The 12792-nt window shown below is 48.0% G+C and overlaps 1 protein-coding gene across 3 annotated transcripts in view; it reads right to left on the reverse strand.

Moving 5' to 3' along the window:
- The window catches only part of SLC20A2 (solute carrier family 20 member 2), a 109132-nt gene that overhangs the window by 29962 nt on the left and 66378 nt on the right, over positions 1-12792 (reverse strand). For all 3 annotated transcript variants that reach the window (XM_043454707.1, XM_043454706.1, XM_043454708.1), the window contains 2 exons: positions 12568-12653; positions 9475-9571 (listed from right to left, as the gene is read on the reverse strand). In XM_043454707.1, coding sequence (XP_043310642.1) covers positions 9475-9571; positions 12568-12653 — 183 coding nt within the window. The remainder of the gene's footprint in view (positions 1-9474; positions 9572-12567; positions 12654-12792) is intronic.

Here is a 12792-nt window from a genome sequence, read left to right on the forward strand (position 1 = left end):
AAGTAGTGAACTATTTAAAACTCTGCTCTTTAAATCTTTAATGCTGCAGGCTTTGTTATTATTAACTGTTCTTTTCTTAATACATAACTGACTTTCTTTTTTTTCCATTATTTTTTTCATTGGAGTATAACTGCTCACTGTTAACCATTCTATAAAAGGTAAGGGTGGCTCAGACAGTAAAGAATCCGCCTGCAATGCAGGAGACCTGAGTTTGATCCCTGGGTCAGGAAGATCCCCTGGAGAAGGGAATGGCAACCCACTCCAGTATTCTTGCCTAGAGAATCCCATGGACAGAGGAGCCTGGCGGGTTACAGTCCATGGGGTCGAAAAGAGTTGGACACAAACCATTCTATATATATAAACCAATTCAAAATTACTCAGGTAAGGCATTATTAGACATTTTGGTAATGGTAAGAGGGAGAATGGGTAGTTAGTACTCTAACTTAGCATAGATAAGTATGAAAAGCAAGAAACCAGAATCACTCAGCCTTGGCACAGTGGAGGAGTCACTGGTGGGAGCAGACACTCAGCAGCCAGGCGGCTCCACCCTCCAGCGCCCAGTCACACCAGCCAGCAAGGCCCCAGGAGGGGCTGCGCCCAGGCAGCCGGCAGCCCCGCCCCAGCCCTGGCTCGGAGCTGCTTATAAAACCACTCAGGCTGACCTCACCCCGCCGTGCCTGCGGCCGGGGCTCCCCGCTTCTCTTGTGTCTGCATGTCAGTGTCCGGACACGTGGGGAAGGACCGCTCCGATCTGGTTTCTTGCAGAACTGAATGGTAACTGTTAATTACCAACATCAAACCAACTATGGCTTAAAACTACCTGGCTTTTGAAGAGTTCTCACTGTCTGCTTTGCAGCTTCTGGTTGAGCTGATGATAAAGTTGACACTTGGGCTACTTTGGCCTCACTGCCTTAACCTGATCTAAGACAGGCGGGCTCTGGGTACTGGGGGAGGGGGATGAAGTCCGGGAGCTGGAGAGGTGAGTGTCTGAACGAGTGGATAGTTGCTCCCAGGCCCCCTTCTCCTCCATCCCCTCTGAGCAGAGCCCACAGCAGGGCAGAGCCGGGCCGCTCAACGTGCTCCTCCCAGGCCCATCTCTGTGCTGAGGTTACGGGCTCCGGAGGGCATCAGGATCCACACCCGAAAGGGACAGGCTAAGGCCGGCTATACTCAAGGCTCACGATGCTTCGTGGGGACGATGAGCCCCAAGGTCACGTGCTCCTGAACCTTTACCGGCACAACCGCCTTCACCATCGGTTTGGCCCGCAAAGTGGCCAGGAAGCTCCGGAGCCCCCCTCTGAGTTACAGGACTGGGTGGAAGATCAGAGGGTGAAAGGGGCGGGAGACACGGGGGAAAAAAGCCAGGGGTGGGGGAAGATGGCGGAAGAGCAAAAGAACCAGGAAGATGGGCGAGTGGTCGATGGTGACTAAGAGAGAGAGGAACAGAATGGGGATTGGATCTTATCGAACTATTCCAGCAATTTAGTAAATTAACAGAGCATCAAGGGCACACCAGCATGAACTTACATACAAAACAGAAACAGACCCACAGATACAGAAAATAAACTTCTGCTTATAAAGGGGAGAGGAGGGAGGGATAAACTAGGAGGTTGGGAGTAACAGATACACATTGCGCGTACTCAGTCGCTTCACTGAATCTCGGCTCTTTGTGACCCCAGGGACTGTAGCCCGCCAGGCTCCTCTGTCCCTGGGATTCCCCAGGCGAGAATACTGGAGTGGGTTGCCATTCCCTTCTCCAGGGGATCATCCTGATCCAGGGATCAAAGCTGCATCTCTTATGTCTTTTGCATTGGCAGGCGATTCTTCACCACTAGAGCCACCTGGGAAACGCAACAGATACACATTACTGTATATAAAATAGATGAACAACAAGGACCTATTATACAGCACGGGAAATTATACTCAATGTTATGTGATAACCCATAAGGTTAAATCTCAAAGGGAAAAGAACCTGAAAAAGAATACATGTGATATATAATACATGATATTATACATTAAAAATATATAATATTATATGCTTAATTGTAATTATATAATTATACTTTATATATAAATCATATAATTTATATCATATGATTTGTATATTATAAATTATGTACTTATAGAGTTGTGTATTTATATATTATACATACTATGTATTATATGTGTTAAGTATATGTATATAATACTGATAAACTTTGCTGTAGACCTGAAACAAACGTAACACTGTAAATCAACTATATTCCACAATTAAAAAAAAAAAAAAGAGCAGCAGGACTTACTTTTACAGCCTCATGTAAGAGATGCTGACTAACAGTTATGGGACCCAGCTCTAAATTGTACTAAATATATAGAATCAAGTTTCATGGATAAAAAAAAATCAATGAAATGCAAAAATCCAGCAAAGAAAAGCCCTTGAATCAATGTACCTTCAGGGGAAAACTTTCTTCCTTCTGAAAATTCAATGTAGACATTTTTACAACAAAATTTTTGACAAAAATACTTGGTACTGAATGGCCTTCCTGCTAGGAGCTCAAATTATCCTTGGATAAGATGCTCAAGAGGGCGCTGAGGCTCGGCCCGCACCCTCACCCGGGGGAAGGCAAAGTAGGACACGGCTTGGGCTTGAACTGCTCCATCCCTCGGCCAAGAGCGGCTGCCAGGAGCCCACACTGGGTGCTCGGAAGCCCGGGCCTGGCTCCAGCCCTCAATGGCCTTTCATGTCCGGCTCTTTCATTTTCTGAACAGCAAAGATATGATGAATAGTGATTCAGCTCAAACCTCAGGCATCCTTGCAATTCTCTCCCCAACCCCCTGAAGATCAGGATGTCCAACGGACTTAGGGAGGAAGCAAAGAGAACTGTTAGACACACTCATGGTCTTCCGGAGTCCTGATTCTGCTACAGCCCTTGTTTTTCACATGCAACAATCACTGTTACAATATAACGCTTTGAACATGTTGGTCTACAACAGAACCAAAACTAGTGACTCCATTTATTAGCGGAGAGAGCACTAGAGAAAGTGATTCTACAAATGAGGTCCACGTGTGTGTGTGTGTGTGTGTGTGTGTGTGTGTGTGAGTTACTGCGGGAAAGTGAAGCTTCTATAAAACCCATAAGGCTCTAGCCCATATTAGTTCCCTTACACCTGTCACCCACCTCTCCTATACCCTCTCTTCTTGCTTTCTCTGGTTTAATTTTATAAATAATACAAGATTATAAAATGATCAGTCACAGATAATCAACAAGGCCCTACCTACTGTATAGCACAGGGACCTCTGCTCAATATTCTGTAATAACCAATACGGGAAAAGAATCTGAAGAAAAACAGATCCATGTATAACTGAACCACTTTGCTGTTCACCTAAAACTAACACAGTACAGTAAATCAACTATACTCCAATATAATATAAAAATTGAAAAAAAATCAGCCATACAAAATTGTAGGGTATACAAACATGAAAATGCCTCCTGTCCTCCCCTCTTGAACCCACTTCCCAGAGAAACACTGATAAATATTTGGTATGTATCTTCCCAGGCATTTTCAAGAGATAAACAAACATCTAGTGCAGAGTGTTTGTGTGGATTTCTTTTACTTTGCCTTAAATTTAATAGATGTAAACTATACTGTATATATTGTTCTGGGTCTGCATTTCTCACATAACAGTATACTGTGGACATTTTCCCACAGTAACACACATACACACACACACACACACACACACACACACAAATCAACGTCATTTGAAGAATCACTTTTTGCTAGTCCTCCCTTCCCTGATAAATGGAGCCAACTAGTTTTTGTTCTGTTTTAGATCAACATGTTCAAAGCATTGGAGGAGCTCCCTACGTAAGAGGAATCCTGGGGCAACTTTAAGAAGATGAAGCACCGCTTTGAAACTAAGAAACACTATTTCCTAATCTGTCCTATAACTGGGATTTTCTTCCCTCTGCATATGGCACTAGCTTTCTCAAACCAGGGTTTACTTACAACAGTTCTGAGAAGGAAGTGAGTTCAAATCACTTTGTTCTGAATCCTGCTCTGAGTGAAATTGGAGACTCTTCTCAGCCCAGGCCTTCCCCACCCAAGGCTGGGAACCACCCCAGCTCCAACGGCCGAGCCCCTACAGCCTGGAATGTAAAAACCAAACAGAGAATACAGAGGATCTCTGGGAAGCAAGCTCCTTCTCCTGAGTCAGCGGGGACTCAAGGAGTGCCTGATGCTCTGGGTTCCCTGGGGCTGGACCAGAAGGGCTACCCTTGGGGGAGGAAGAGGAGGAGGAGATGGAAGGAGAGAGGGAGGAGGGGGAAAGGAAGAGAAGATGGAGAAGGAGGAGGAGGGGAGGAGGAGGAGGAGGCAGCCCCATCTCAGGCACAGACCACTCTGGGGAAACCAGACACCAGGCCTGGTGGAGTCTGAGAATTCATCTGCTGGTGAGGAGTTAGGGCTTTTGAAGAGCATCTCTTTACATAAGGACTGTGATAAGATAGCAGCATATATGGTGACAGGATCATATTACTAGGGTTTGGATTAGGGTTAGGGTTATTAGATAAAGTGGTCTGTATAGTCAAAGCTATAGTTTTTCCAGTAGTCCTTTATGGATGTGAGACTTGGACCATAAAGAAGACTGACCTCTGAAGAATTGATGCCTTTGAACTGTGGTGTTGCAGAAGAGTCTTGAGAGTTCCCTTAGACTGCAAGATCTAACCAGTCCATCCTAAAGGAGATCACCCCTGAATATTCACTGGAAGGACTGATGCTGAAGCTGAAGCTCCAACTTTGGTCATCTGATGCAAAGAGCCAACTCACTAGGAAGACCCTGATGCTGGGAAAGATTGAGGGCAAGAGGAGAAGAGGGCGGAAGAGGATGAGATGGTGGGATAGCATCACCGACTCAATGGACATGAGTCTGAGCAGACTCCAGGAGATAGTGGAGGGCAGGGAAGCCTGGCATGCTGCCGTCCGTGGGGTTCTGAGGAGTCGGACACAACTTAGCAACTGAAGAACAACAATAGGTAAAGAGGTGGTTAGAGCAGGGACCCTCCAAACGCACAAGCACCAGGTCACCCTGAGCGCTCCGTCCTGTAAGCCCTGACTGCTGGGCTGTGTTTCTGGTTCAGGGGGTCTAAGCCTAAGAATCTGCATTTTTGACAAGTGATCACGTGATGCCAATGCTCCTGGTGCAGGGACCACACTTGGACTTGGGAAGCGTCATTTAGCTAATCTGCTCTGCCTCCACAAAGTCATGTGCCATGAATCTCACTCAGCATTCATTCTAGAAAGGCAGAACAAAACCCAGGTCCCGTCCAGCTGAAGCACTTCATCAAAAATGAACTTCAGGCTTGTATCCAACCCAACCCAAGTGATTTATCCAACCCAACCCACTTTATTGCCTCAAGTTATTTTTGCTTCTTGTGAGTTATTTTTTTAAGGACAAAAAGGCAAAGACGATTTTTGAAGAGTGCAAACTCAGTCTCTGAAGTATAAGGATGAATTCTGAGAAAAGTCACATCAAACGCAAAGTAAAACAAATCAAACTAAGCCTGAGATATAAACAACTTCAAAATAATTTAGGGAGGAGGAGGGGAGGAAGTCAAACCAGAGCTTCGTGACTAAGCTCATGGGGACCCACCGGATTCAACTCCACGCAGAAAAGTGCCACTTATGAGTCTCTGAAAGCTGCAACAGGGTTAGGTTGATGCCACCACTCTTTATTAGAACATTTCATTCTTTCCTCTTATCTCTAAGGCCCCTTACATTGAATGGAAATATTTTAAGGAAGAAAAGGACTAGGGAGATTAAATCTCAAAATCGGCAGAAAGGCCGGCAAGTTGTGAGAGAGTCAGAGGACTGAGTCATGTGGAGGTGGTTCTTCCTGGCTCACCTGTCCCCAGATAGGACACCAGGGCCACAGACGACCCAGGTGGACGGCAGAGAAGCCAGCATGGGGAGACAGGATGGAATTAACGTCTTAGTTTCAAGGGCTAAGTTAACCTTCAATGTTTAAATAAAAATAGGATTTGGACTCACCTACTGGATATTCTAGGAACACTCCCCAGAGCCAAGACCTCAGCAAAGTCCTTTTCTGACAGAGTCCTTTTCTGACTCTGGCTGGACCGTCAGTCCTGACCTCCTTCCTTCCCTATGCAAAGCTCCGCTCCCCCAAACTTCAGCTGAGGAAAAGCTCCCACAGCAGCGTGTGTGGGGAGACAGAGACGCGCTGACTAGGACACGCTGGAGACAGGAGGCTGAAGAGCGGCGGCACTTATGACCGACGGTAGTGAAGGGAACCCCCCGGCCCCCGAGCGCAGAAAGCGCTATCGCGAGCAGCCACCGAGCTCAACGCCCTGCCCTCGTCACCTCCCGTCACGTGGCCTCCCTCTCACAGCCGTCCCTGCCCACCCCTCTCTCCTTTAGGAGGGCCAGAGGCTCGGGGAGAGGAGGTGACAGGCCCCACCAGCACGGGAGCGTCGTCTGTGTTCCCAGGCAAGTATCCATCACCAAGGCTCTCGTACCAACTTCCCGACATTCCCAAACAAAGGGGTGGCCACCCTCTTCACACTACCTGGATACTAAATAGATACAAAACCACATCATTTCCAAATATATTAGAAGCCTTTTTATTTTTTTGGCTGAGCTTCATGACTCATGGGATCTTAGTTCCCCAGCCAGGGATTGAACCCAGGCCCTGGCAGTAAAAGCACCAAGTCCTAACCGCTGGACAGCCAGGGAGCTCCCTGGAAGCTATCTTTAAAGAGAGTGAAGAGAAAGGAAAGGATGTATGAGGCTGATGTATTCTGATCGTCATTTACAGTGACATCGGGGACCAGGGACTGGATGCTGGGTGTCTGACCCATGCCCCATCACGTGTCAATGGAATACCCTAACAGGGGCTTGGAACCAGGCTGCCCACTTTCAAGTCTGCCCTGTACCTTACTAGTTATATGGCCTTGGCACTCAGCCAGCTTCACTGTGCCTGTTTCCCCCCTGTCGGGAGATGTTGGCAATCTTACCGATTTCCTAGAAGAGTTAATTCATTTAAAACTCAGCTCAATAAAACCATTTATTTATTATTATTCTTCAAAACTTCTCTATGAAGTATTTATATTATCCTTGGTTGCTTCTTTCATTTTATAGTTTCATTTCTCTAGCATAAGTTAATCTCTCAGTAATCTGATTCTTCTAGAAAATTTGCAATAAAACTGCAGCAAAAGATGAGAAAAAGAGGGACTTCCCTGGTGGTCCAGCGGTTAAGACTACACACATCCAATGTAAGGGATGCAAGTTTGATCCCTGGGCAGGGAACTAAGCAATGGCAAAAAGATAAAAAATAAAAATTAAAATATTTTTTTAAAAGATGAGAAAAAGAAGTGATGGAAGAAATAGGTAAGTCTAGAAAAAGTCAACTTTTAATAAAAATCCTACATTTGTGGTCTTCTGACATTCAGATCAAGAACCAGGGAGTGAGAGAAATAGAGGCTAGAAAAAAAAAAGTGCAGAATTTAGAAAGAAATGACTCTCATTTCCCCCAGTTCCCATTTCTAAGACTCTGTCTGACAAAGGCCCCCAACCTTCATTTGTTTAATCTCTTATATCACTAGCGCAGGAGGCATCTGGTCAACGGCTGCTCGTCTTTCTGCTCAGCTCACCTGCACCCTGGGAGCCGAGTAAAACCAAGAACAAGTGCTCGGGCGGACACCTCTCTGCTCCAGGTGACCTCCCACCTGATGCTCCGGGGCCCGCCCGGCACCACGCGAAAGCTTCGTGAGAGGCACAGACTTGGGATGAGATGGCCTTCACACTGTAGAACTGCTCTTTCTCTGCCTCTGCCTCTGCTTTTTGGGCCTTTTAAAAATGGATCATGAAAACAGCCTTTGACAAACATACTTCATCCTCTGAATGATCAAGCCTGGAGGGGCATCAGGCTGCTGTCGTCTGAGGCGAGGGTCTCCCCTCTCTCCAGCTCGCCGTGACGCTTACCTTGCGCCTTTCATGTGACGGAAAGCAGCTGGGATGCTTCAGCGCTCCCCCCACCCCCACCCCTGAAATCTGAAAGCTCCGACCTCAACTCTTCAAAGCCGTAAGAGCCATGTTCTGAATGCAGTGAGCACGCCCAAGGAGAAGGTTACGCAGGGCTGTGAATCACGGCGGGGTGGGGCACGCCCCTGGTAGCTCCCTGGTAGAGAATCCGCCTGTAACGCAGGGTGTGATGGGTCTGGTCTGGGAAGATCCCACATGCCTCGGGGCAGCTAAGCACCACAGAGACTGAAGCCTGTGCGCCCAGAGCCCGTTCTCAGCAACAAGAGAGGCCAGCACGGTGACAAACCCAGGCACCGCACGAGAGGGAAGCCCTGGCTCGCCGCAACCAGAGAAAGCCCAGGTACGGCAATGAACATCCAGTGCAGCCAAAAATAAGAAAACAAAAAAGGAATAAAATTAAAAAGAATCTTTCAGAAAGACTGAAGTACACAAACATATAACCAGAATGTAGATAGTAAAGAGTCTGCCTGCACTGCGGGAGACCCGGGTTTGATCCCTGGATCGGGAAGATCCCCTGGAGAAGGAAATGGCAACCCACTCCAGTATTCTTGCCTGGAGAATCCCAGGGACAGGAGCCTGGTGGGCTGCCGTCTATGGGGTCGCAGAGAGTCGGACATGACTGACGTGATTTAGCAGCGATGGACGTTAGCGAGAAGGAAAACACTGCCGCGAGCATCTCTGCTGACCGGACGCCCCCAGGATGATGGGTGTGTCAGGATCCGGCCATAGGAGGCCCATCTCAGAGAGAAACGGGCACCCCTCTGCACCATCCTCTCCGCAAAGTCTCGAACGGAGATGCTCAGTGAGGCCCCTACGAGCTCATCAACATGGAGATGTGTGCAAATACCAATACTGCGTGCAAGTGTTTTACCTACTGAAAATGTTAAAGAAAGGGACTTTTAACCAGGCCCCACCCCAAGCCCTTGGGAAAAAAGAACACAAGCCATCAGAACTGGAAGAAAAGGAATAATTCTGAAAAGAAAAGTATCACTGGTTTCAGTATGTGGGGGAAAAAAAAGAAAGCACAGTTCCAGTGACTGGACTTACTGGTCTGATGAGTTCTGGGGGGTGGGGGTGGGTGTTTGACAGTCCCCCAACCCTGTCCGGGGGTGAGGACCTACTGTTTACACATGCGCCCCTCTCCTTCTGCCCCCCAGACCTCTAGCTCAGAGAGGTTTGGGCTGGCATATCATGTCCTGTGACTCAGCACCAGGAAGGGGAATTTAATTGTCTTTGTTTTTTTAACCCAAGTCTCTGGCTTTTCTCTTTCACACCTCTCTTGAATATGTAAAACAAGTAACTGCACCTCCTACTCTTCGCTCTGCTCCGTAATGACTGCGGGTAGTGCTTCTGGCTGGCGGCCAGCAACAGCGCCAGGCCCAAGTCCACCACCCAGGCTGGACTCTCACACGCCCGCCTGCCGAGGGCTCTTACCTGGGGCTCCGGTGTACATGATGGAGAAGACGTTGATGGCGATGGTGGCGGCGTAGAACACGGGAAGCGCCCGGAGGCCATTGGGGACGGGGTCCTCCTGCGGGGTAAGGAGGTAACGGGTCAGGTCAGGATTCCAGGGGGTGTCTGCAGGCGGCTCAGGCAAGATGACATGCAAGGCTGCTCGGGGAAAGCCTGGCCTGGGGTTGTGTGCACCCCCGGACACAGTGCTGGCCGGGGCCGTCCCTCCCACATGAGTGCTGTCTCAAAGGGCCGCCACGGGGACCAGCAGACACATCAAAGCCCAAGGACCACGTGGGCTGGTGGGACACTTGGGGACAGGGAAGGGCTGCTTGTGAGGCAGCTCCCGGGACCCAAGCCCCGAGCCGGCCTCCCCTTCAGAACCCAGGGCGCTTGCTATTCTAATTATGTGCATGCTGGCCCCCTAAAATCCATTTCCAACAAACATATTCAGGCCTGACCCTCCGAGGACGCCCTGAGAAAGTCAAGTGACTTCAACACCACGGCGTTACTACTGGATTTTATGTGACTCTGTGACACACGTTTGCTGTGTTGAAATACATAAAGTAAATACAGAACCTCGTGCTACGAGTTTCCAAATCTTTTTACAAGGTAGAGCATTTTACCTTCAACTGTCACACTAAACAGAACTGTGGGCTCTCTAAGAAAACATATGTTTTAACAACCTTAGGCTTCTGGTACAACATTTCCTAAATCTAACGTTTCAACAAGAACAGTACTGCATGTGTTTAAGGCAAAATATCACCTGGGAGAATATTAGAAATTTAGCGTTTAGAGAGGAAAAATGTAGAGTTTGAGGGTTTGGATTCACAGAGGATCCTGAAGCAAAAATATGAACTGGGAACTCAATACAGCACTCGCACGTAGGTGTTGCTTAAATAATTCAAAAAGGGGTTAATTTCTAATGACCGTGTAAAACACTCTTATACATTGATATAAATCTATTACCTACCCATATTACAAGGAAAATCAAGTCTAAACATCTCTCTGTTTTTTTTTTTTAGGTCTCAACATTGATGAGAGCTACAGAAGTCAGGATCAGTAATCTGTGTGCATGCTAAGCCACTTCGGTCATGCCCGACTCTTTGCGACCTTATGGAGTAGCCCACCAGGCTCCCGTGTCCATGGGATTCTCCAGGTTAGAATACTGGGGCGGGCTGCCATGCCCTCCTCTTGATGTGAGCTACGGAAGTCAGGATCAGGAGAGACTATCTCAAAGGCTCCTACTGTCAAATGCAAACGTGTAGAAATTAAGCCCGTTTGCAGAACATAAGCGCATCAAGAGCCCGCCTAGAATGTCTCTAGCAGCCCCCAGCACTCGTCAGGGGGCTGGAGCGAATGGAAGTGAGATGTAATGAGCGCTGAGAGCCGGGGTGGGAGGTGACGCGGCTGCATGGGAGTCCCGGCCAGGGTCAGAGGCAGGCAGGTGAAGGGCAGGTAAGAAGGGGTGGGCAGGGGCCTGGGAGGAGCATTCTGTCCCCTGATCTGCCGTGAACCCAGGACAGGAACCTGGGCTGAACCAAGAACAAAACGCCCACATGCTCACATGCCTACCACCTCTGCTCCCAAACTGTTCTTTTCTGGGGACAACAGCTGCTAAAGATAGACTCCCAACTGGTAACTTGTGAAGGTGTAAAGTCTTCTGTTTGTGTGCTGTAACTGAATCACCTTATGTTTTCTTAAATAACCTACTCTTTTATTTTTATTTTTTTGCTTCGCCACAAGGCATGCAGGAACCCAGTTAACCAACCAGGGATCAAACCCTCAACCCCTGCATTGGAAGTAGGGACTCCTAACCACTGGACCACAGGGAAGTCCCCAGAGAATCTATTCTTACCACACAAGGACAGCTGTCTCACTGAGCCCCGTCTCCTTTCCTCCTCCTGTCTCCCTCCCTCCCTCCTTTCTTTCCTTCCTTCCATCCACCCATCACCTGTCACCCATCCAAGCAGCCTTTGTTTGCTCTCAATAGACACTCAGCCGGCGGCTCGGAAGGGCTGGGCAGAGCTGGGCGCTGCCTACACATGTGAACAGGGAGTCATGGTTTCCACACTCAGCAGATCTCAGAGAGTGAACAGGGAGCCAAGCAGGCAATAAATCCCCGCACGACGATGCAAGAGTGCAGTGATGAGAAGGCAGGGAGCTTGTGGGAACACAGAGGGAGGAGCCCGGTGGAAGCTGGGGCGGGAGGCATGGCTTCCTAGGAAGGGACACCTGGGGGCGGAGGAGGGACAGGAGCCCGCCTGGCAGGGATGCCCGGGGCGGCAGAAATAAAAGTGGGAGGCTACCAGGCACCTGCCAAGATGCTAACAGGTCCGAGCACAGCGGGAGCCCCGGAGAAGGGATGGTCGGTGTGAGATTACCCAAGAGACCTCAGCCTGACTCGAAGAAGAGCCGTGTAAGGACACAGCTCAAGACAGCCACGTCTGATGGGCTTGGCATGTGCCGAGTGACCAAGGGCAAGCGGCAGGGCTTATAAAGCGCTACAACCACCCCTGACATGCCCCTAGAATACTGATCTCAGTAAGTTTTCATTTTCATCTCATCTTATTTTTGATTAAAAAAAATGTACCCCCATAGGTGTAGTTCCTTCTTTTTATCTTGTCCTCAAGGACAGGGAAAAAAAAAAAAGCCAGTGTCTCACGCTTCCCTTCTCCATTAGAAAATAGAAAATACCTTCCATCTGGGTAAAAAAATTCTCCAGTTGTTTTTAGTGCTGGTCAGTTTCAAAATCGTAACACTATCTCACTCTGTTCTGTTTACCGGTTACAAAATAATTGTCTTTCCTTTTTGAGGTGTGAGCATAGGGCCCGGGAATGCTGACCAATGAACTAAGCCATAGGGCAGGACACCTGCGCTGCTCCCAGCGCAGGTCCGGGGGGCCCCTGGGCACTCCACCCGAGTCTGCCTCCTGCTTTATCATAATGTCTGATTCCAACCTCGGGAACTGTGCCTTAGTAATTATCCCCCTGAGCCCTCTCACTATTAATTTTTATTGAGCAGAACCAAACTTAGATCTAAAACTTAACTAAGAAAGATAATAAACTCGCTTACCTTTTTTAAGATGAACATTCTGATCAGTACAAACAGCACGCCAGACATGAAACCAGACAACAGTGGAGATATAAACCAAGAAGCAACTGAATAATTAAAAGAAAATCTAATGAATGTTAAAATTCTACATCATTCAGGTCCTATTTACATAAAAAGCGGTTAACTAACATACAGCACTTACATTAACAAAAATTCCTAGAATTATTCACCTTAACTCAGAACTCA

The sequence above is a fragment of the Cervus canadensis genome, chromosome 31, assembly GCF_019320065.1.
Source record: "Cervus canadensis isolate Bull #8, Minnesota chromosome 31, ASM1932006v1, whole genome shotgun sequence".
Classification (NCBI taxonomy): domain Eukaryota; kingdom Metazoa; phylum Chordata; class Mammalia; order Artiodactyla; family Cervidae; genus Cervus; species Cervus canadensis.